This window comes from Lepisosteus platostomus, chromosome 11 (genome assembly GCF_059453375.1).
Source record: "Lepisosteus platostomus isolate fLepPlt1 chromosome 11, fLepPlt1.hap1, whole genome shotgun sequence".
Taxonomy (NCBI): Eukaryota; Metazoa; Chordata; class Actinopteri; order Semionotiformes; family Lepisosteidae; genus Lepisosteus; species Lepisosteus platostomus.
In genome coordinates, this window is record NC_142621.1 from 25,075,330 (window position 1) to 25,100,868 (window position 25,539).

At 37.9% G+C, this 25,539-nt stretch overlaps 2 protein-coding genes across 7 annotated transcripts in view; both read left to right on the forward strand.

Annotated features, from left to right (window-relative positions):
• Positions 1-5,046, forward strand: part of prkacba (protein kinase, cAMP-dependent, catalytic, beta a) — a 49,255-nt gene extending 44,209 nt beyond the window's left edge. For all 5 annotated transcript variants that reach the window (XM_088597530.1, XM_088597528.1, XM_088597532.1 and 2 more), the window contains exons 7-10: positions 154-249; positions 740-862; positions 1,416-1,580; positions 2,742-5,046. In XM_088597530.1, coding sequence (XP_088453656.1) covers positions 154-249; positions 740-862; positions 1,416-1,580; positions 2,742-2,867 — 510 coding nt within the window. In that variant the 3' untranslated portion in view covers positions 2,868-5,046. The remainder of the gene's footprint in view (positions 1-153; positions 250-739; positions 863-1,415; positions 1,581-2,741) is intronic.
• Positions 5,047-11,768: 6,722 nt separating this feature from the next.
• The window catches only part of samd13 (sterile alpha motif domain containing 13), a 29,542-nt gene continuing 15,771 nt past the window's right edge, over positions 11,769-25,539 (forward strand). The window contains exons 1-3 of one of the 2 annotated variants that reach the window (XM_088597579.1): positions 11,769-12,098; positions 14,034-14,198; positions 18,727-18,903. In XM_088597579.1, coding sequence (XP_088453705.1) covers positions 18,816-18,903 — 88 coding nt within the window. In that variant the 5' untranslated portion in view covers positions 11,769-12,098; positions 14,034-14,198; positions 18,727-18,815. Of the gene's footprint in view, positions 12,099-14,033; positions 14,199-17,429; positions 17,454-18,726; positions 18,904-25,539 lie in introns of those variants that run through there. The other variant, XM_088597580.1, reaches the window with a different exon arrangement.

Below are 25,539 nucleotides of genomic sequence, written 5' to 3' on the forward strand. Positions count from 1 at the left end.
TGTTATACTTCTATAACAGTTATAGAACTGTAATGCAATTGAGGAAAATAATGACTCTAATGAATTATTGTTAATTAAATCTCTGTTTCTGAGTTTTTTCTGTTTGTTGGCAATCCCATTATGTTGAATAACAGGTAGTCTTCTTTAATGTAGGTCACAGATTTTGGCTTTGCCAAAAGAGTAAAGGGCAGGACTTGGACATTGTGTGGAACTCCAGAATATCTGGCACCAGAGATTATCCTCAGCAAGGTGGGTGTTAATACTTTTCAACATTGTATCCGACTAAGTCATAATAAATAGTAAATTCATTCTTAATGGTTTTAATGGGTTATACTCATTGCTGGCATGTATAAGGTGTGGTTGGTGCTATGTTTTGCTGCTTATGGATGTAATTAAAATGGTTACCTGTACTAGTTTTGTATTTTATTTAGTAAAATCATTTGGGTACTATTAATGCAGAACTAAATAAGACTGCTCTAAAGTTGTCCAAGCAAGCTAGTCTTCTTCAAACCATCTTGGTTGTAAACACTTCTCTTATGCTTATTTAATATTATGTTATTTAATATGCTGTAGGCTGTCATCTAAGTGCCATTGTGAACATTTAATATTGATTTACACCTCGTACATTAGCTAGTAGTACTATCAGTTATTGAAACCATGTGGGTGGGTGGTGTGGGCTTCAGTTGTTTTTTATTCATTTTTTGTAGCTGTGTATGACTAAAGTGCAATTTTGTTTTAGGGCTACAACAAAGCTGTGGACTGGTGGGCATTAGGGGTTCTAATCTATGAAATGGCAGCTGGCTATCCTCCATTCTTCGCAGATCAGCCTATTCAGATATATGAAAAAATTGTCTCTGGCAAGGTATGGCTGCATGCCTTGAATGTCCTGTTATTTCCAACTGATTATAAGCCTTTTTCATTAAATGTTTAGTTTAAATGCTAAATAATTATCTTTAAAATAGAATATGAAGGTCTTGTTAGTTGTAAAATATATGTAGTGCAGACTTGTTACCAGTTTTTTTCCTTTGTTTAGGAGGCCCTATATTGTTTTGGTGATTCTCTTCATTATTTACTTTGGCCAGTACTGTTCCCTCATGTACAACAAAAATGCTGTGCTCGTCCGGTCATTCTATACAATATTGTCAAAAACCAAGAAGCTTCCGCTCAGAAGATTTGGAATAAATCCCCCCTGTGCCTATTTGCTGCTGTTTGCTGATCATAATACGCATTACGTGGAATTAGTTACCCCCTTGAAGAGAGAAAAGTTATGTTGACATTTTGAATGGTTGTAAAACACCAAGGAAAAAAAACATTAAGTTACAGTAGTAGACCTTTATCTCTAGATTGAGTTCCATGACCACATTCAGAAAGCAGTTTCTGTTTTGTATTAAGCACACCTACATTTTGACTTTTAGGTACGATTCCCGTCTCACTTCAGCTCAGACTTGAAAGACCTTCTGAGGAATTTGCTTCAGGTAGACCTGACCAAACGGTATGGCAATCTGAAGAATGGTGTAAATGACATTAAAAACCACAAGTGGTTTGCCACAACGGATTGGATTGCCATCTATGAGAGAAAGGTAAGCTTAGTATTTGTCAAATTTGTAGAAGTTATGAATGATAACTTCAGTGGAGTAAATCAAGTTGTGCTAAATTCAAAGTTTAGTTATGGAAGTTACCTATAACTTTGTGTTGGCTGGGCAGAAATTTGTCTACACAGGAAGAAAAACGAATTATAGCTGTTAAAGTCTGTGGAAGAGCTTGCAGTGTTTATTTTTAAAAAGTTATTTTGTGGGGGTATTAAAATCCCTTTAAGTCTTATCTGTCCTAAGATTGTGCACCTTTTGAATAATTGAGATGATCACTCTCTCCATAGTTGGCTAAGTATCCTGTCACTTGTCACGTAGATAACAGGATGGTATTATGTTAATTCCCTAGAAACAAACAAGCATAGATGGTTCCCTTTTATATTTTTATGCACGTTAAGTATATGTATATTTAAAAAGGAACTATAACTTAGAGTTGAAACTGTAGCATTTTGTATTCCATATGTTTTTATAACCAATTTGTCATTTGCATAATAATGCTACGATTTACAGTTTTCAAAGATTTATACATTTGTAAACATGTCAGTCTCAAGTGCTTCCCTATGGTTAGGTTAGGTGCATCACTACAGCCACATCAGTAGTTCAGTGATTGCAATACCTATTCACTGTCATGCATTGTCAATAAGAGCAAAGTGCATGCAAAACCTGTGGACTGGAACTCCCTGTGTGAAATACAGAAGAAATACAGAGATGCATATTTATAAACATTGACATAAACTTCAGTAGTTTGCTAACATAACACAGGATATAAACACACAAAGGAACTCATGTGTACATCTTTTTTTTCTGTATAAAAAAAATTCTTATTGATTTTTTTTTTCCATATGACCTTTAAGAAGAACGTGGTACTTATTTTGCTTAGACGTTTAGGTTCACATTTAACGGTAGCATAAACTACCATATTTTTCTGACACCAGATAAAATCTGATTTCCAAATCTAATGTTTCAGCTATTTTAATATTTCTAATTATTGAAATTATATTTCATTAGAAATATTTTGGCATTTATTTCTGTTTCATGGTTCCTCTCTGAATCTGGTAGTACATTGATGACAGCGTTCATCAGATTGGTTCAGAAATAGCAGCAGTAGCCTCTCTGTTATAGCTTCAGTCTAAAACACATTTTTGCTTACAGGTGGAAGCTCCTTTCATACCAAAATGCAGAGGCCCTGGCGATACAAGCAACTTTGACGACTATGAAGAGGAGGACATCCGTGTCTCTGTTACAGAAAAATGTGCAAAAGAGTTTTCAGAATTTTAGAGTGTGAGAGTGAGGTTGCATCAGGGCTCGTATATGGGATCTTTGCACTCTGCTAAGAGATGGGGTGGAGCTGAGACCATCATATTTGTTCAAACAATACCTAGTTCCTTCATTCCACAAGGCTGAATGAGGTCCTTATTGCCATGATCCTTGTGTGCAGTTAGCACTAACTCTCATACACAGGCACATTTAAGCAGTCACTCCTTGTGCTGCCACACAACTAGACCACTTTCTTATCCTTTCTTTTCTCTTTTTTGAGTTTCAAAGCAGTCGTCTTTGTCTTGAATGTTGTATCTCCCCCTTTTTTTACAAAGTGGTATTTTACAGAAAAAGTCAAAAGACAAAATCGGTAACACACACCCTTTGATTTTGACGTGTAATGATTAAGTGATCAGTTGTACCAGGAGATGTCGGAATTGGTGTGTGATTCAGGTCAACTTGAAAGATAGGTGTTGCTTCTAGTGTGTGCCATCTAACAGTTTTTGTCTGTTACACGTCTGAGACTTTTTAAGAAGAGTTGCAAGCTGAAAAATCTTTTTGCTCAGACTAGAATCTAGACAACTTTTTTTCGGCATCTTTCGGAAGTAGTACTTGTTCTTCGTGTGTATCTGTACATCAATCAAATAAGGTTTCGAACACCTTGCGTGTTCAAAGCATGACCAAAATTAGAATTCAATGAATGGTAGAACCAGGTGGACAATGCCCTTTGCCCTCTGCCCTTTGTCCTTTTCTCCTGAATTCAATACCACTAACCCCACGACTTTTTCTTTCTTCTCTAAAGCGGTGTTCATGCCATTGTACAGCTGCATACTGCTGAGAGTGGCAAACCTAATTACAAAAGCAGAAGACCCTCAAAACTAGATAAGTCTTTGTATCATTTCTAGCGATGTTTTTACCAGTCTGTCAACTCTTAGATAGTTGTCTTTAAACTCCTGTTTTCCATGTATTAAAATTTTTTTGGCAATTAAAGCTAGAAAATGAGACACGAGAAAACGAGAAAATTTGAGGGACGTAAAAGAATAAGACCCCTTAAGAGAAATTGATATCCTTCTGCATCACTGTATTGCTCCACTATTAGGTATGTTCAAATTAAAAGGAATAATATTTGCAAAAAACCTCTATTTGGAGTGAATTGCTAAAGTGAATGGTCCATTGTTTGGTATAAAGTGTACGAAAAGGTTATCTGCCAAGTTTTGCCTGTGGCACAGTGTTGGTAAAACTGGACTGGGCATGTGCATTAACAGTTTTCACTCCATTATGAGTTTTTAATGCTTACGTCGTTTTGCAAAGTTCTCAAAAGAGATCTGTAAAACTGCCATATTTCTACGTTTTCCATTTTTACTCTTGCATTTCTGTCTTGGTTTATTTCATTCTTATGACAGAATGTAGAATTGCAACTAGTAGCTATGTATATTATTTTTGCTTGATTTTAAGTTATATTCACACACCAACTAAAACAATTTCAAAAGCTGATGTGTGCAAGCTTCAGCACCTTTCTATCACGTTTAATTCAGTCTGTCAAAACTCATTTCATCAGACACATTTGCGTTTTCATATATATTTGTTTTTATTTATACACGTATTAGAGAAAGATGCTGTCTAATAAATTTAATTTTGAACGGTTAAAAATGGCATAGTTCTTGCTGTCTTTGGAAGATCCATTTTAATACTGTAAGTGTGAAATAATATGGTTTAAACATGAAACAGACACACGTCAGTATCTAGCCATCATACTCGTTGGTGTGTCAGTGAGTGTTACATCACTGATAGCACTTCCTCCTAAGCTATGTGACACTCCTGGAAAAAAATCTCCTTTGTAGTCATCTTACATTACCAGTATGGGCTCTACTATCAATTCTCTATGTATTTAGTTTCTTGGATATTTTGCACAACAATGTCATTAGAAGGCTGACACTGACAGCAGTTTTTGTCCACCCATATTTACTTGTATGTGCAAGGGAAGTATAAGATACTTTGCTGTAGCAGATTTTATGTAACAAAAGATATATAAGTCACATTAATAAATTTTAAAAAAATCTTTGTATGAAAATGTTAAAATCTTTTGTATTTCATTTAGACTGAGGACATGCTGTTGTATGCTAGCTGTATGCGATAAATTCTACAGTAACTTTGTTGTCGTTTATGGACATAAAGATTTTAATAAACGCTGGAGATCACATTTCCCATCTGTTTTTAGAATTTTAGATTTTCTTTGATGAGTAAAGTAAGTCATTATTTTTTTGGGTTTAAAAATGGAATTGTAAGATTGCATTAGTGAAAACTGAGAAAGAAAAACTGGTTAAAGTGCACTGCTTCACATCCTTGAAGGTAATGAAGTAATGTTCCTACCAGTAGTGAAAGAAGAATGCAGTGACTGAAATGTCTCTCATCTGGCAAAAGAAGTTCCTGTAAATGCTGCAGAATTCTTGTCGTAATTACAGCATCATGTATGTAAGATTAAGTTTAAAATACCTTTATGATTTGAACTGGTTCTCTTATCATGCCTTCCTTACAAACTGTTAAAACATGACATCAACATCATAATACTGCTGAGTAGATTAGAACCAAGACTGCTTCTGGAGGGATTTCTCACTTTTGTGAGATGAAATGTCCTGAAACTGGCCAGGTAAGTATCTGAATGTCCATTCAGCAAAATCCATAGCCACATTCTCATCCTTTCCTCAGTAATTATGTCCTTTGTTAAGGTGGATGTCTATTAAAGTCTGTGTTCTTGTATGCTCAACTTACAAAGGTCACCTGGTGCATGGCTATCTCCAGTACTCAACAGGTGGATGTCCTGGGTATGCGCTATTCAGATAATAGATCTAAGAACATATGAAGGGATGCAATGAGAGAAAAGCTTTTGACCTGTCTATCTTGTCCAGTTGCTAATAAGTGAATCCAAGGGTCTAATCCAGCCATTTCTTATCGGGGTATCAGCATCTACTGTATAACATAGATGGGCTCTTTGTTCCCCACTCCAGCAATTTTTTTGTCTAAGAAAATGCCTCCTTTTTAAACACTCTTCACTCTCATGACCCTGAAACACGTTTCACTATTCTGAACCTGTCCGGTAGATATCTTTCATCTTATCTCAGTCTTTTAGTCTATTGTATGACATTCCTTTGAGTGCTGAAATGTATCTGGTCAGTCTTCTCTCTATTGCTTACGGAGCAGTAATATTTTTGTGTGGTGGCCAAATTTAAACAAAATATTCTTAATGAAGTCTCATTAGTACATTGAACAATTTTAACATAACATCCCTCGATTTGGGTGGATCGGTGGCTCTGTGGCGAAGGATCTGCACTTGTGGCTGGAAGGTTGCCGGTTCAAATCCCACAGCTTGCAGAGCAAGGCCCTTAACCTCAACTGCTCCAGGGGCGCTGTACAATGGCTGACCCTGCGCTCTGACCCCAAGCTTCTCTCTCCCGGTCTGTGTCTTATGGAGAGCAAGCCGGGGTATGTGAAAAGATGAATTCCTAATGCAAGAAATTGTATATGGCTAATAAAGTGATGTTAAATCCTGCACTTTAAGCTACATGTCCTAACATTATGTTCTCATTTTTTTATGGATTCTCCCACATTGTCTAGAACTGATGGGCGATAAATCTGTATCAGCATAGACAATCTATTTTACATGTAGCTCTTTTTTCCGTCTTGTATCTAGTCATAATTTGTGCTACCTGCGTTTAGCGTTGTCTGCGTTAAATACCATTTAGTAGTTTTGTCCATTTTGTCTTATTTTTTAAGCTTTACTTATCCTCCCCATGTGGTATCATCTGACAACTTTAGTTTAACAAAACCTAGATGTTTAAAATTAGGAAGAGCAGTGGTACTAATACAGATTTGTGTGACTCTTCACTTAATTACATCTCTACAACTGGAGATCCCATTTCAGTGGTCTTTTTTAGACAACATACATTACCTTGAATGCCTACCATCTGATAATTGATATTTAATGTATAACTTTGTCAAAAGTCTTTGGAAAATCTGTCTTGTCTGGGAGTTATATCTTGTCACATGGTCTGTATTACTGCTCTGGCAGGTTCAAAGACATCTTAGTTGTTAAGTATTTTTGAAATCAACATTGACTATACCCTTGAATCAGAGCTATCACTTCTATAACCTCAAACACAATAGATGCAGTATAAAAAATCAGACTATTTGGTTAACATTTTCACTTTTTTCCATAGATGGGTGCTACATTAGCTAGTTTACAGTTACGGGGTATTATTACTCTGTCAGCACCTGTTGGAGGAGGTTGTTAATGGTTTATGAATATCATGTCTGATGCCCAGCAAGACAGTTGACTGCAAGACTACAAAATGATGAAGATGTGATAAAACCGTACTTAGGGTTTTAGATGTTCAGGTTTTTTTGTGTGTCTCTCCCCTGGAAACTGTTGACCTAACTTGATAGAATTATAAGTTTAAGGAGACCACAGTAATATGCTATTCTTGATTTAGGAGTGATTACAAGTTTAGCACATTTGTCCTTAATAGAGATATTCTGACCAACATAATTAAAATGTGTTAAGGGCCACAACAACAACAAAAAACATGAATCCTTGTATTTGTGTAAAATACAGAAGTGAAAGGAAAGTCATTCTGACCTTTTCTCTTTCATGGAAAAGAGTTCAAATAGAAACCAACTGTAAGCAAAAAGGCAATTTCTTCATAATGGCTGTACTTCTTAATTTCTGTTGTTGGTTGACTGAAGTAATTTATTTCGCTCTTGCTGAATTGTTCCCACCGTAAGCATACATATAAAGATTATTCTCAAGTGTCATCTTCCTGAAGGTGGAAGGTAACATATTTGTGGCTAATGGGAATCCCCTTTACCACTCTGCCGCTTTCTAATTCAGGAAAAGATTAAAATAATGTTCTGTTTTTGTTTTTTTTTTAGTACAACGCCTGTTTCAAGACCAGGTCCTCTTTTGTTGCTAAAAAAAAATAGTTAACATTTCCTTTTTTAAACTTGAAATACTTAAAATGAGCACTCTCAAAGCTTATCTTTTATGAACACTAGTTTCCTTTTCCGTTTGCTCTGAAGATGTTTCTGTCTTTGGAGTCTGTCCATTATTACTATCTGAAAAGCCTGTTTCCTCCTCCTGTTAGTTTAGGTTTTGTAAGATCCTAACTTAATCTTTGTTGTGCATTAGTGAGATCACCAAGGATTGTCACTATGTTTGCATCTTGCTGAATTCATGCTATTGGTAACAGGCTTCAGCCTGTTGTATGTCAGACTGTAGAAATACATTTGTAAGAGGCCTTTTGGAATGTGAATAGGACCATGCAAAGTGTCAGTGGAGAGGAGCTGAGAGAGTTAATGGCAAATTTAGTATGTACCCTTGTTCTTTTTATAACATTTTTTCTCTTAAGGTGAATGCACTGCAACAAAATCATTTGCCTCACCTACTGTATGTGATCAGCCACAGCCTAAACTTTGTATTTCCTTTCAGTGCAGTGAGGTACCGATTCTATATTAGGATGCTACAGGGCTGCTGACCTCACCTTTAGGAAATAATATGGCATTTGCAAAACACTTGCACCATTGTGGGGTTTATTCTATAAGAGCTACAAATATTTGTTTCCAAAACAGTGTTAATGGAATATCTTGCCCAAGAACAGAAGAAGTAACACTTGGTGTGCAAAGAGACTATGTGGGTTTTCTTTTGCAAGCAAACTAATTTCATGTCAGTGGTCAAGGTTGATGAGTTCGCGGGGCTAGGCTCGCTTGCATGTGTCCTCGCAGACACCTCAGTCAGAGTCTGCACTGCAAAAGCGAAACCCAACCACATGATTGAAATGGACTTTTTATAGCTGTTGCACTTAATGTATGAAACACCCTAAAAACAAACTACATCTGTGTGTCTTTCAACTTATCCCTGTTACAAGACTTTTTTTTTACCTTATATATTTTATTATTAAGATCATCAACATGGTTATGCAAGTTAGCCATTTTCTAACAAATTGTAGCACAGACTGTCTTACAAACAAAACGGACGATTACAAAAACTATTAATTTAAGGCAAAGTTATCTTCATACGGAAAACGACCAAGAATGTTTGAGATGTACAGATAATGGTATGAAATTGCCGCTACGACTAGATGTTTTATAGCAAACAGCAGATCATTTTTTATGAGCTCACCCATTTTTTATGATGAAAATCTGAAATGTTTTCATTTTATACATCTTGACAATTAGCTCGATGGCCTTTGTTGAATAGTGGCCCGGAAACAAAGGTTTTTCACCTGGAGCAAAAAATCTTTTTTTTTCTGAAAATGAAATCAAGTTGCATCCCACAGTGACAGCCACTGGATGCGTAGGTGAACAGCCAACCGGGTTCGTCATCAACCTGAATTTTCCTGTCATTTGTTCAACCTAATGGTTGTGCGTTGGCAAGACTGGTTTTCCCTGGGACTGTCTGTCAGAACCCCAAATTCCTCACTGAGTTACTGACGTAAACTGGATCTAGTCACCACACCAATCCTCAGCATTTTTCAGAGGTAAGCCAATACAAGCCAAAACTGAGTTCTTTTAAATGGGAACCTCCATTAGCTTTTAAAAGTTATTTCTTGTGGTTCATTACTCATTACTCATTACTCATGTTGCCTCACTGACATCAGTACTGCTCTGATTTCCTTTCACTCTGTGCTCGTTATCAGACATGCCAGTTAGAGGAAGTCAACCAATAGGTTGCTGTGTTTTGGAGTGGTTTCCCTGGGTAGGTGCTGTCACAAAGCATACTGCAATGACCCATGTTGACTAGGGCACAGTAAATGTTTACAGAACAAAGCCATAGGGCATTAATGTTTGCTTTTTTTTTTAGTTTCCATAACACGGAATGATGAGCCTTGCTACTTTTGGTTAATTTCACCCTTGACTGTAAAGATATGTTTTATGGAAATCAGACAACCTCTGACTTCTCTTTTGCAGATTCTGCAGTTTTACACTAATGCTTGAGCAAGACAGGAACCAAAACCTGTAGTGTAATGAAGAGCAAGGTTTCAAGACGGGAAAACAAGATGGTTCTTCTTTCTAGTATGTAGTCACAGAAAGAAGAAGCCAGCTCTGTGTTATGAAAAGGGATGGAGAGAAGATCAAAAATCAGAAACAACACATCTTCTGCTCCACGTATCAATCTTTTCATCAGGGTTTTAAAGTGCCCTGGATTCAGTTAGTGCGTTTTAAAAAAATAGGTACAGCTACAGTACATCACCTTGGATCTATTGGATAAAAAAACAAAACATGAGCTGCAACTTTTTTGTGACCCTCAAAAATGGATAGGTGATAAGTGATGTCAATACTATTCACAGTGTAGTGAATTCTAATTGCCGTTACATCAGCTGCCATTGGAATATTTGTCTTGTACTGTAAATACAGTACATGATAATGATATTTTTTTAATATCCTCTTTTTGGTTAGAGTATTGGGTATGATTGGACCTGCTAATGTGTACTCAGGTGTGAGTGTGGGTCCAAATACCCTGCTGGTATCATTGCAGAAAATATGAATGCCAGTAACCTTAATAATGGCATCACATTGTGACAGATAAGAGATTGGGATTTCTGTTGGAAGTATTTTAGACATTATCTTCATATTTAAGCTTGCCAAAAGCCTCTACAAAATGGATACCCTGAAGCCTCAGCACACACGATTGGTGCTATTGGAAGGAATCGGGAGAGTAGCTTTAAGAAATCTTAACTGAGGATCCAGTCAACCATTGGGACTGTCTCTTTAAAGGTGTTGATACACATTTACTATTGGGACTTAGATCAAACCCAGCATCTGGAAGTATCTGGAGTCTACATCAATCAAGAAGTTCCACTATCAGTAAACTTATCAAGACAACAGTTTTCTGGGATTTAAAGATAATCTGCCTATAAAGGCCACACAGGACCATTTATTAGGGAGCAATATATGAATTTTGATGAAAAAACATAGACAAGGTATACTGTATATCAAACCAAAACTGTAACTCTATGCATGTATGTTTTTAGATAAATAAAGTATACTTATTTTGGATACTGAGTAAATGTAATTTTGTTTTGGTTAATTGATCATTCATGGCTGAGACTTGTTTTGGGCTGATTTAACCTATTAAATGATAAGTCTGGTGAAAATCAAGAAGAAAAAGCACAGGAAGAAAATAATACACTCCCCTTGCAAAGAGTACAGTGTCTTTATGTCACTGGTACGTTAGAAACGGGACTAAGTCTAAGCACACTAGCCAGCATTTTTTAATCAGGCAAGATGTTACAGCCTAACACAATCTGTCAATATCAGGCCATGATCTGTAACACTATAAGTCATGACAACTTAATGCAGTTGGTAAGATTGGTCAAGTACTGGGTCATCGCTTGCTTCCCTTCCTGCAGGTTCACCCAGCAGGGCAAAGCACATCTGCCTGTGTAACTACAACCGTGATGCTGTCAAATCCCTACTTGACAGATGTGAGCTCCAGTCAGCATTTGTGAGATGAACTTAGGATATGCCATCTTGGGCTCAGAGACGAGTGCTTCTCCTGGCTCTTAAAGGAATGGAACAGCATCAGGAATCTTGTGTGAAGAACATATACCATCGGTGTACAATTTGGACTGCTTCCAACGCTGGCTGTGCATGCCATTATCTGTAATGGTGTTGATTATCCCTGTTAATGACAAATGTTATTTATTATAATGAAATTGTATATCATATTTGTGGGGTGGCAAAGTGGTTAGCTTTGCTGCCTTGCTGCGCTGGGGCACTGGGTTCAATTCCTGAGGTGCTATCTGTGTGGAGTTCTGTGTTCTCCCTGTCTTTCCTCTGGGTGCTCTGGTTTCCTACCATAGCCCAAGGCTATATTGGTAGATGAATGGGGCTTCTGGGAAACTTGGCCCTGGTGTGAGTGTGTGCATATCCGTGCAAGCTCTGCGATGGACTGGTATCCTGTGTATGCTTGCACCCATTGCTTTCTAGGATAGGCTCCGGTTTCCCCTCAACCCTGTATTGGATACATTGGTTAGAGAATGGATGGATCTGTTTAGTAGCTTGTAATTGTACCTATGCCCAATGAATGCTCCATAGCCAAAACATTGTGTTTCCTTTCTTCTCTTTTCAGCATGGAATAAACCTTTACTTGTTCCTTTGCAGCCTACGCAGGCTGCCACAGCTACCCACCTGAACTACTTATGCCCAAAAATGATTCTCATGTTCTTGATGGCTTTGTGAACTGGCTGCAGTTAAGCGGTAAATATCTTTTGATGTCAGTATATAAATCTGAAGGGCGTAGGGAGTGGTGATGTTGATGGGAGGCGTCTGGGCCAAATTTCCCCCCTCAGCCTTTACCGTGGCCTACAAGTTGTCCCCATATATGACTGGTTTGCACTTGCCCTGCGATGGACTGGCGCCGCGGCCAGGGTGAACCCTGCCTTGCGCTCATTGTTTGCAGGTAGGCTCCAGCTTCCCACGACACTTTATGGTATATATTTATGGCGGTTTGGAAAATGACATGTCATATTGCAAAGAATTGCCTCTCTGAAATCCACTTAAAGAAGTATGAGATCAAGTGTGGCCCTTAAGGGAATCATAATTATTATTATAGGGGGACCTGAAATACATGGAAATGTTCAAAAGTATTGATAAAGTCATCTGGCAGACTACACTGGGATCTCTAGTGAGAAAAACAGCCAAGAAAATTAAGTGGGTATGAATTCAGGACCACCAATAGGTGACATTTCTCCACACCAAGACTTGTGGATGTCTGGATCAGATAAGATGCTTCAAAAACAACTGGATGAGGTCCTTGGCTACGTGTTACAAGTAAACCATGGGCTGGACGATCTCATTTTGTTTATAATGTTCCTAATGTTATTTCTTTAATTTACTTTATATTTTATTTTGGCCCACATTCCATCATGTGCAGTATAAGGATGAAGATCCATGATGCCCATTTATTCAGTGGAATGTGGGGATGTGGGATGGTGCCAGTTGTTTAGGCTGCCAGGGACTCAAATTGTGAGGAAAAATAAGTTTTAGTTGTCGACTGTGGCCGCGACCCTTTTAGCAGAAAGAAACGCATGAAAAAAGGAAATTCTCAAAATATAGATTGGTGATTGTTTTTGTTTTTCAATTACAGTAATTTATTTTTAAAAAAATATGGACAAAGAGAATGCAAAGATTGAATGTATCTGCCTTTAATGACAGTATCAGGGCTGGTTCAAGATTTATCGAAGGTAAAAGGCGTCTAATTGTTGTTAACGTCAGAAAGATAAAAAGATTTGAGTGTCCTCTTGTGGTCACTATGCAGTGTTACAAAAGAGGTGGCTTTCTTAAAAAAAACTTATTTTCTTCTCCTTTTTTGAAGTCTTGACTATCTTAATTTTATGAAAGCTTTTCATTGATGAATGAATAAAACCTCATACTGCTATGCCTTTTTTAATTCATCTACTATTGTTGACTGATGGATTTTAAGTGATTTGACTGCCAATATAAAACCTCTTTCATTTTCGCGACCTACAGATGTCTCCACTGCACATTATTTAGATCGGTTATTTGGATGGCTAAAAGGCTTCGAGTGAAAATACACAGGTGTCACTTAACGACTGTTTTAACTCCTGTCCAGGTTCGGACATGCTAAAAAGTTGGTGTCATGTTTACTTCTGTGTGAAGTTTTGTGTTAAGTATATGCATATTTAGGCATGTACGCAACCAGACAGATTAATTTGCTTGCCTGCATATTGGTTCTCTCCCCGTTGTCACACGATTAACTGATTTAATGGAAGAGGGTGGAATTGCAATTTGCACCGTATCAGTTCAAATATTCATTTGAAACTTTATTATTCCCATGATTGCATATTACACTGCTCATCAGAATTCGTAAATTTTCACACTGAAGTTGCACGTTGACTTCACACATAAAACAATGAGTTGAAATAACTCATAGTATCATTGCATTGTCTTCTTTATATTCAAACGAAACGGAAACAGGTTTTGATTGTATCGGTTCCGTCATGTAAAGTGTTTTCCCAAACAACAATTAGTAGATAAAGCACAAAAAAATGATGTGTGCATTTGTAACGCCCTTTTCATAATGTCTCAAAGCAAAGGAGCCGATTGAATTACTAAATAAATTCGTATGCCGTGCACAGTTGTTTGCTTCATAATTCATATTTCTCGTTTTAGTCTGCGTACCAGCCCTAACCTTGGGAAGAACTTCAATATCCAGAATCCTTTGTATGCCACAGGTCCATTGTCATTGGCTACAGCGGGCGATCTTGTTGGGAACGCTGCATGTGAGTGTAGTTCTGGGAGGAAGCTATTCTCAGAATCTACACTAATCAGAAAAAGGTAAGTGCATTTCTTTTCCGATGAAAGGAAACTAGATCTGTTTTAAATAATTATTGCTGCGTATGTAGTCATTAATTCAAAAGTCTATTGTATTTTTTATTCATATTTATATATGTTTATACATTAATTTGAAAGCAGTTTAGTATCACATGCTGTGGTATAACCCATGCTGCTCCTGCTAGCAATGAAATAAGACGATGGCAGTATTTAAAATGAACATATTTAGACTTTTTCCATGTTGTGTTTTTTATATAAGGCTTCATGCATATGCAGTGCATTTTTGTTCAGGTGATATTCACTCTAGATAAAACATTTGCAATACAATCAATGTCATTATAAGATAAGGGTATCATATTTTGTTCTTTTGTAAAAGATTGGTATTTCTCACATACCATGTCTGTTTGAAAACATCCATTTTGCAGCACACTAATATAATTACTTAAGGACTTACCTTTTTACTAAGATAACGTTTCAAGTTTTTTTTAAATTGTGGCTTAAACGTCTTTTTTAATATAGTTACATCATTAAAGACAACACATTTTATTTGAGAAATCTTCGGGTTTAAAACATTATAGAGAATAAGTTGAAATAGAAAATGAGTTTAGCGGAAATTATACAGTGCTTCAACAGATACTTTGTAAGTTTTTTTTTAGATATCTGCTGTTTTCCGCTGGCGCTTCACTGCTAAAAAACCTAAAATACATTAACCAACACCGTACTATACCCTCACAGTGAGTTACACTCGGTTACTTTTTTTGTTAAGTTCGGTAAGCACTGTTCACCATTTTAATAACAGATGCCCTTTGGTGAGACGCCTGCTAAGCAAATAAAAATAATAATGAATAGTAATAATGGGTGCAAGTTCGAGCAATCTGTAAATATCAACTAGTAAGGCAGAGTACAAAGCAACTTTTATGGCGTATTTATTGCCACATTTGATCCTTTGAGCACTGCGATATTTTAAGGAGTTCGGTTCTACATTTTCAACGAAGGGCAAAATTTTAGCCTGTCCTTTGTATTATGTTGCACATGAAGCTACAACAGATTGCGTAATGTCAGCTCTAGCAGAATAAAGCCTCAGGTTCTGGACCGATCTCTAAGGAATTTGGGTCACACTTTGTTCTTTCTAAATGCTCCTTACAGTTTGTCACAGAAGAACATTGACAGGAGCAGTCAGGGTTAGCCGCCGGTATTTGATGATTTGATACTATAACTTTCTGAATCATATGTAGCAAAAAATGTGTTCCCATGGGAAACCTAAATTAGTCTATTTTGTTCTTGCTAGCTTTATAATTATTAAGATTTTACTTTTTGACAGTAAAATGCCCCAATATGTGCTAAGCTTTGTATCGGTTTTAACTGATTTGTAATAAAAGCTCTTAAAATGATTTAATAATGAATGTACGCCTAACACTTATGCAAAAGCTTGCGCTATGCTGACATTTCTGCTTTGGACGAGTAGAGAAGATATGTTAATGGTCCGTAATCATTTGAATTAAGGAGGAAATGGTAGAAACATCAAACATTATAAGACAACGTCTGCAAAACTGGTGGAAAAGGTCAAGCTTAATTTTGTCTGGTTTCTAATGATCTGAATTGTCATTTATTGTCATGAAGAGGTTTAAACTGTTTACCAATTAGCATCTTCTGGTAATATATAGAATTTCAACCTCTCAAAATTTGGTGAAGGTCCTGCTGTGATAAACTGGCCTGCTGGATTTTGAAACACTCTATAGTGGAAGATATTAATCACCACTAGATACCAATGGAACCTTTAGTGTTGAAATTTACACTGGGTTTCTTATTTGAAAACTGATATAGAGTATGTAGGCAGCAGTAAAATACCTGTGTCTGCCTTAATACTGGGCTATTTCTGCATATAGTAACTATTGTTGCCCATTTGGTTTTTGTGTCAAGAACACTGGTTGCCATGGCGAAAAAAGCAGGCTGTGAGTATCATCGTTTAACACTGTTAGCAGCCTGATGGAAAGAATGTAGTGATCTGCCAGTCCATTAAGCTCAGCACAGCAAACAAGTACTAGTATGCAAATATTTTAGTTTTTTCCTGTATAAGCTGAAAATCCCTGAGCTTTGAGATGTTCTTATCAAATAGCACTAGTTGTGTGTACCAGTAACATGGCCTGTTGTAAAATATGGACAGAAATATATCAGTATTGTAAAGAGGGTAAGCACTTTGTAGAAAGGATTCAGGGTCCTTTATTTAGTTTGATGATGAAGAAATGGCAAGAAGAATAGGCGATGGTTCATGCCAGGAACTCAAAGTGTTGCTCTGTGAGGGAAAATAACTTTTAGTTGTCGACTGTGGCCGCAAACCTTTTAACAGAATGAAACATGTAAAAAAAAAATCTCATGTGAAATATAAATTAATTTATAATTAAGTACAGTACTTGGATCCTTTATGCAATGAACACATTGTACAAAGTACTGGGAAATTCAAAATACTTGTACTCATGTTTTGATTTTCATTAAAATGCCATTGAAATGCAAGTTTGATCTTGTGACTAGTTTTTAACTGACAGCGTCTGTGTCTATGCAGTTTATTTTGCACCCACTGGCAGGTTTCTGAAGTTTGTATTTCTTCTTACAGGATACCTTGGTTTAAGAGCAGACAGATGTTGTTGCACAGAAGCATCTGTTTATGTTCTGAGTAGCAGAGACTAGCCTTGAAAACTGTGAAACGTGTGACCAAATTGCGTTTGATTTGGCCTTCCAGACCGATTTAGTAATGTAAGCATGACTTATCAATTAGGTCTAAATATTTCTGGGACCTGTTTTTATTATGTAGTCCTATTTTACAAGGAAGACAATTGAGAATACATTTTCATTTATTGTAATTATCTGAAGACCCTTTTATACTGCAGTATATAGTTACTACGGTGGTGTGAGTGAAGTACTTTTCTCAAAGTCCCAACATCGACATCCTAACTGGGATTCACACCCATAGCCTTGCAGCCTAGAGCCCAGAGTCCTAACCACTACTCCGTACTGCTGCATTTTAAAGGTGATCTGGCATGGAACCCCCTCAAAAAAGTATGAGGATGAGTCATGATCACCATATCAAATTGCTTGGATTGGCTTGCAGGTTTATTGATCAATGCAGTGGACAGTGTGTCAGGCAAGGGGTCGATCTCTAATAATTATGTATTACTAATAATATGTTTTTATTTTATATAGCGCATTCCATGGTACTTGCTGTATGGTCCCACACCAGAATATTTATTTTCAACCAGTAAAGTTGGGTAATATATTGTGTTCATTTAATTTGATCAGTTTTAATTGAATCATGTTTATTACCTGAGGATCAGAGCTGTGCAAATGCAGCATGGTTTGAACCATACAGTACATTACATTAAATGGTTTTGAAAGATAATCCTTGCTTTCGATTTTTATCCCAAAATGATTCCAGAAATCCTTCTTTCAGCCAAGAAATGAGTTGCAGATTCTGGGCCCTTCAACATTTCAATCACATGGCCTGAGAATGACATAAATGCCAAACTAAACGAGCAGGCTGTCTGGGTTGAACCATTTAATTTATGCTTTCCTTAGGGAAAAAAAAATGTTGTAGGATTAAGTGAGGATGTTAACGGTTTTTGATTTAATCTCTATGCAGTTTTCCTCTTTCGATATTTCACCTGTCACAGGCTTTATCTCTGGTCTGTTTTGGCTTTGTTTTTTTCCCCTTTTATTATGTTTCTACATAATTAAAACTAAGTGAAGGACTCCTCGTATGCACTGTGAGGTTCTTTTTTTAAAGTTTCCTTGTAGACTTTACACATTTGCTGTCCTTTTGTGTGCCAAGATGATGTACATTTTTTAAGATGTTTTTCTTCAGCAAATGCTCTGTACCTTGAAGAGATTTCTGTGTGTGAGCTACAGTATCAATGAGTGAGAGGAATCTCTGTGTCAGGCTATCTCAAATGGGTTTCCTACTAGTTGTAAACAGCTTTTCTTTGCTAATTGGACAAAAAGCTTTATTGTTTTTTGTTACCCATTGTTAGGTATGACTGGATTGCACAATATTAAAGGAACCCTTAAGATGGCCTTTATAGGGTGTGGTTCAAGCAGGTTTGACTATAATTCTGTCATTTATACCTTAGGCAAAATCTTCCAGTGCCTTGGGTTTCAAATTGCGTACAGTTCATCCTTACTCAGATGGAAGGAGAGACAACAAGTGTCTTTTAATATTATTTTAACAGACACCTTCTTCCAATGCTGTTCACATCCAGTATAATCAAGGAACAGTGCAAAAACTCCTAATGTACAGCACTATAAATTAGGCCTTACAATAACTGTAACATTGACATTTTCGTCCAGAGTCTAGGAATCTTACAAGCTGTTATTAGAATAGCACAGAATTTTAAATGTGAAATGTCTTGTTAGTGTTAAAGTCTCTTCAGGAATGTGTCTAAGCCATAATGGCATTTTTGAAGCTAGTGAGACAACTGCAATATATTTATTGTGTGGGGTGATTTAAAGCAGTTCTTGTTTTTTATCAACCATCTGACAGGAAGTTAACAGTGGCTTTGTTTCAAGATGATTGATGGCACCAGGAGCAAGGTGACATGCAGGACCTGAGGCAGAAATACTAAAGGAACGATGCTTCTGGTGGAAAGAGCCTCCTGCGACGAAGTGTTGAGGCTGAGGACATCAAATGAAAAATCGACTTCGAGCAACAAGGAGACCGGTAAGGGACCACTGCTACCCAACTACTGGTCTTTATCCATCAAGTAATATCTTTCAAGCAGACATAGTCATTACTGTAACAAGAGAAGTTTGAGAAGTTTGCCAGACCAAGAACATTTTTACTTTTATCGTTGTTTGTCTGCTAGGCTTTACAACAGAGGTGGGAAACCTTGATCTGGATGCACAACTGTGCTTTCTGGAATTTATTCCAGCTGACAGCGTGGTTTCTTCATTGAAACAGGGTTTGCTAAAACCAGTATGGCATTACTCCAGGTTTTAATTTGGTGGTGCTTTTGCACAGCCTTGAGCCGTCTTGGCCTTGGGAAAGAAGGACGCCTACAACTGCTTTACAGCCATAGTTGAAGTATAGCAGCCTCTGGCTCCCTCCATTAAGCATTGCGGGAGAGCTGGTTGGAGGAGCAGTGCATCTCTTGCTGGTGTCACTGGGACACCCATCCCGATGGTGCAGGCTCAGAGCACCCACAGCAGGCAGTGGGCCTCAGCCAGTGCTCTGAGAGAAAGCTTTCATGGATCAAAAGTTTGTTACAGGTATTAGGTCCATTTTCCAACCAGTAGAAAACCAAAAAGTAAAAATTACGTATTACTGTATCTTTTCACCTGCTTCATTTGGGGTTCTAAAAACATTGCATCACCTTGCCAGCCTTCAGTTTGTTGTTTTTGTTCCTCTGCAATTTCTGCTTGTATTCAGCTCAAAGGTTATATATTTGCTCATTTGGTTGCGTCATGATCCAGAACTCCCTTTCAGACCATTTGTTAAAGAATTCCCATAATCACCATGTAAAAAAACACTGAAACAATATTGCAGTAATACCGCTTTAAAAAAAGCTTAGTTGAATATAATAAAAGGCTACTCCTTTTTGAAACCTCAAAATGAAACCATGCTGGAGTATGACATCAGTAGTGCACACTTGAGGGGAATAGTAGTATAGACTGGGATTTCAATTTGTATGCAAATAGGTCCTTTGAAAACAGAGGCTGTAAGAAATCCCGTAGCTGTAACACTGCAGCCCATCATGGTTAAATAATAACTTGCATTTGTATAGTGCTCTTCAGCCCAAAAGACATATAGTAGGAGACCTGCTTTAAAACCTGTTAACTTCAGTTGATGTGCAGCTGCCCCAGGCACAGCTGATTAGATGGAGAAGGAAATACTTCAGCAGTTGCTTTAAAGGTGAAAATGAGAAAGATCAGATCGTGCAGGCCCAGTGGAATGTAACCAGAGCATTGGTTTTCAGGCCCTCTACTCTTCCCAGAGTTTCATGGGGGTTTTAATGACCAAGTGGTCAGGACCTCAGTTGAATGTCTCATCCGCAGGACAGCACATCCTACAGCACTTGGGTAGAGATGTGATTTTCACTGCAGGTCTCTCTCTGCCCTGCTTTTCTTAGCTTCAGGGATCTGTTAAGATCAGATTGCTAAATGGAAAGGCTGCTTCACGAGGTAGTGCAGGTCAATTGTGGTATCGAGATTTAGTCTATAAGATAGTTTTAAAATCAGATAAAATATTTATATGCTATTATGTAGTAAAAATAGCATTAAAAATAAGTACAAAGGCAGAGCATATACACTCGAAAATGAAAATAAGTTAAAATACTTTTTTTATAGAAGTTCTAATTTTCTGCTGCATTTTTGTGCTATTACATTACCAAGAGAGCACTTGTACATATCTTTCCCATTTTGGCTAACATTTTATAAATATATGTTTTTGATTTCTAATTCTGTGGGAACATTTCTTCATGAGATATAGTTCATTCATAGAGACCTTCCATATTTAAACACAAGGCCTGTCTGGTTTGGAGCACTTTCTGGTGATTTGTTTCATGGCTGCAATTCTGACAATTCTAAACAAGTCTTTCTTTGCCTCTGATGGCAATTCATCTGGTGTTTGTCCCAGAAGCAAAATTCTAGGGTGCAGTTTCAATCTAACAAAGAGCATTTTTGATATATTCTCAAGATACAGTGCGAAGGATTATTTACAAATGAAGAACATTCAAGACAGTTCCCAGTCTTCCCAGGAGTGGGCACCCCATCAAATTCACCCTAAGGTATAATGCTCAGAGAAATCGCAAAGAACCCAAGATCTACATCTAGGGACCTACGGGCCTCGGTTAACATGTTAAAGTTCAGGACAGTATGATTAGAAAAAGACTGAACAATTATGCCTTTCATGGAAGGGTAGCCAGGAGAAAGCCCCTTCTCTCCAAAAAGAACATGGCAGCACAGCTTCGGTTTGCAAAGTTGCATCTAAACAAACAAGTTCAAGTTCAAGTTTGTCATTATACTCATACACAGGTATATGGTATAACAAAGTGCTATTTAGCAAGCTCTCAGATGGTAAGCAGTACAACAAAAACAACAATACAATTGTATAAAAAAAGAAAGACAGAGAAAACGGGCAATGTGCAAAACAACATCAGTTGTGCAAAATCATACATCAACAGAATGAAAAAAAAGATAGAAAATTATGGGGACTTAACTTCTTGCCATGAAGGTAGAGGTAGATTTCAATGTGTGTTTGCGTTTTTATAAAGAGAGAAGGCACAGTGAGGGTTCAGATCATAGGTGAGAGAGGTTGGGAGTTTAATAGTTTGATAGTGCAGGGGTAAAAACTGAGTCTGGTAGTCCAGGCCCAAATGCTCCGGTACTCTTTTCCAGATGGTAGAGGGTCAAACAGTGAGGGAGGGAGCTTTCCTCTAGCACCGTTTGTCTTAAATGTCCTGGATAGATGGGAGAGCATCCCCGGTGATGGACTGGGCAGTTTTCACCTCCAAATGTAGGGCTTTGCGGTCAGTAATACTGCAGTTGCCATACCACACTGTGATGCAACCTGTCAGTGTGCTTTCTGTAGTGCATCTGTAAAAGTTATTGAGGATCTGGGGACATATCTTAGCCTTCTTCAACCGTCTTAGGAAGTACAGGCACTGTTGCACTTTCTTGATCAGACAGGTGGCGTTGAGATACCATGTGAGTTCCTCAGTGATATGGAATTTCAAGTTACTGACCCTTTCCACTTCAGTCCCGTTGATGTGGATAGGGGCATGTCCGTTTTGCAGTTTTCTGAAATCAACGATCATCTCCTTGGTTTTGCTGATGTTGAGGGTGAGGTTTTTGTCTTCACACCACCTTGTAAGGAGATTGACCTCCTCCCTGTAGCTCCTCTCATCATTGTCTGTGATCAGACCTACAACTGTGGTGTCGTCAGCAAACTTGATGATGGAGTTGGTGTTATGTTTGGCCTTACAGTCATGGGTGTAGAGGGAGTAGAGCAAAGGACTAAGCACACACACCTGTTTCAGAGTTAGTGTGCCAGAGGTGTGGTTTCCAAGCCTGACAGCCTGAGGTCTGCCTGTCAGAAAGTCCCCAATCCAGTTGCAAACGGTGGTGTCAAGACCCAGTGCACTGAGTCTCTTGACTAGTTTCTCTGGAATGATGGTGTTAAAAGCTGAGCTGAAGTCGATAGTCGTCTTGCGTATGTGTTCTTTTTATCCAGATGGGATAGGGCAGTGTGTATGGCAATGGAGATTGTGTCATCTGTGGATCTGTTGGGCCGGTAGGTGAATTGGTATGCGTCCAGTGTGTCTGGAATGGTATCCTTAATGTGGCCCATGACCAGCCTCTCAAAGCACTTCATGATAACAGGAGTTAATGCCAACAGGCGGTAGTCATTAAGGCATGTCACTGTGGTTTTCTTCAGTATTGGGATGATGGTGGTTGTCTTGAAGCAGGTGGGGACTACAGCTTGGGCCAGAGACATGTTGAAAATGTCTGTGAATACACCTGCCAATTGATTGGCGCAGGCTCTGAGGACGCGACTGGGTATGCCGTCAGGTCCTGCAGCCTTGCGTGTGTTCACTTTTAGCAGAGATCTCCTCACCTCACCTGGTCAGCTGCGGAGGGTGCAGCTCTGTTGACTGGTTCTGTGTTGCTGACTTTGAATCTAGCATAGAAGGTGTTGAGCTCATTAGGCAGGGTGGCATCATGGGCAGGTGCACGGATGTTCTTCCTTTTGTAGTCTGTGAGGGCCTGTAAACCACAAGATTTCTGGAACAGTGTCCTTTGGACAGATGAGACCAAAGTGGAGATGTTTGGTCATTATGCACAACACCATGTTTGGTGAAAAACAAACACAGCGTATCACCACAAACACCAAATACCAACTGTCAAGCACGGTGGTGGAGGGGTGATGATTTGGGCTTGTTTTGCAGCCACAGGACCTGGGCACCTTGCAGTCATCGAGTCGACTATGAACTGCTCTTTATACCAAAGTATTCTAGAGACAAATAAGGACATCTGTCTGACAGCTAAAGCTTGGACAAAATTGGGTCATGCAACAGGACAGTGATCCCAAGCACACCAGCAAATCTACAACTGAATGGCTGAAAAAGAAAAGAATCAAGGTATTGGAGTGGCCAAGTCAAAGTCTAGACCCCAACCACATTGAGATGCTGTGGCGGGACCTTAAGAGAGATGTGCATAAACGAATGCCCTCAAACATCAATGAACTGAAGCAATGTTGTACAGAAGAGTGAGCCAAAATTCCTCAAATGATGCGAGAGACTGATAAACTCATACAGGAAATGATTACTTCGAGTTATTGCTCCTAAAGGTGGTTCTACAAGCTACTGAATCATGGGGTGTATTTAGTTTTTCACACATGGCTTCTGCATGTTGGCTTATTTTCTGTTAAATAATGGTTAGATTTACCTAATTCTAGGACCTGGTTAGGACCAGATGATTTTTTATGTCCTGATATAAAACCATAGAGTTGAAAGAGGGTGTACTTTATTTTTCACATGACTGTAAAGGTGAACTAGTAGTTTTATGCAGATTTAAATATTTCTTCCTATTCCCCAATTGCTATGCAAGCTCCAGCCTTCCTTGGATTTTCCATTTGGATCATACTGTTATCTATTGCATTCCTCCTGTATTTTATGTTATACACAAAAGCAGAGTAAGGATTTTGCTACCTTGGTTATGTATCATATATATTATTAGACTGTCTATATCGTTCAGAACTGAGAATATATTGTACAGAATGTTTTGTGAGACTTGCCTGTTTTTCCCCTTTTTTGAAGAAATTTCAGTTTTATTTTCCTCATTGTGAACAATAAGGCTCAGAATAAGGAAAATTATTGTGAACCTTTGAAACTCTGAAATTCTCACACCTATTGTGAGCCCCCATCATATTACAATGGGAATGTGGCTTCATTTCCAACTATGGGGGGCTGGAAACTGAAGGTCAGGAGCAGCAGCTTTAAGGAAGTAATGTTACTCGAGAGGTTTTGGGTTGAATGCGGGCTGTTTGCTTCTGGTAGAAGAAATGGATGGGGAAAAGGAGGTGACAATGAAGGAGACTAAATAATAGCAGCTCGTTGATGTGTTAGCCTGGCCATGTGTAAGCCACCATTTTAAAATTTGACAGGAGTTCCACTGCAAATGTACCTTTCTGTATGCTTGAGTGCTGTATTGCTTTTTGCACTAGTGTGATAACATTTTATGCCTCCAAGCGTTGCTGGCCTCTTTTATGTAATCGGTTTCTAGTGTTATATAACTCATAGTAGTGGATGTCGAAGGTTTAAAGGGGGGAGAGCTGAACTGAGTAATGAGAGCAGGGCGTATGCAGAGAAGTGCGCGTGAAAGGCCACTCTTGGAATCTATATCTAGGGCTGCGCTGTTAATTGTTTACAGTCTGTGTGCATTTTTAAGAACATTGCAGCTCTGCTGGGTCACAGTGATGTTAGCCATTCTTATTTTCCATGCTTTTCAGTTTGGAATCTTATTTAAAAAGCAGCATTAAATCATGAAAATAACTGCTTGAAGTGCCCTCCATTTGAAAGATGTCTGTGCACATAAGAGAGATGCTGTCCTTTGATACCAGTGCTTGACTGACTGCCATATGCTCATCATTGGCTGCACATTTTGTAAAATTAATTTATTTTTAACCATTATGTTTTTTACTTTAAAGACTTAGATATGTGTTTTGTAGAAAGAGTTAACAAAATTCCAATATGTTGACCTCTTAGTGTTTTACATTATGCTATAAAAGTTCTGAAAGGCAGTTTCTTTTAGCATTACAGTAACAGTATGCAAAATCATTCACTGCATTGTTGTAAATGACTTTGTGGATTTAGTGTAGACCACAATTAGCAAAAGCATGCATTTGCGTGTCTTGAACTAATGTGCTGTAATATTATATAAGTCAAGCTGTATTGCCAGAATGGCCTGTGTTAGTGAATCCAGATCCAGAATTTCATAAACTCGTGCACTTTCAGTGAAAAGTGAGTTTACGTCATACGTGTATTTAAAAATATTCTAGTCTGAAATGTATCATGATGTCAACATGCATATAGGCTGTAGATAGTCTATTTAATCTGTTGTTCTAATGATAAACCTCCACTAAAACATCAACTTTTTTGTCTATTTTTGTCTGTATTTCTTTTTCCATGTGAAGGTTCACTTTTTAAACATGTTCTGATCCCTGCAACCAGGGCTGTTCATAAATAATCAGCAGTTAAATTAGCCAAACATTTTTTTCTTTTCAGGCTAAAACGCAATTGATAAAGTTACCATCTTTACCATTGCTGCTTCTTTGTAAGCATCTAATATGTTTTTTCAT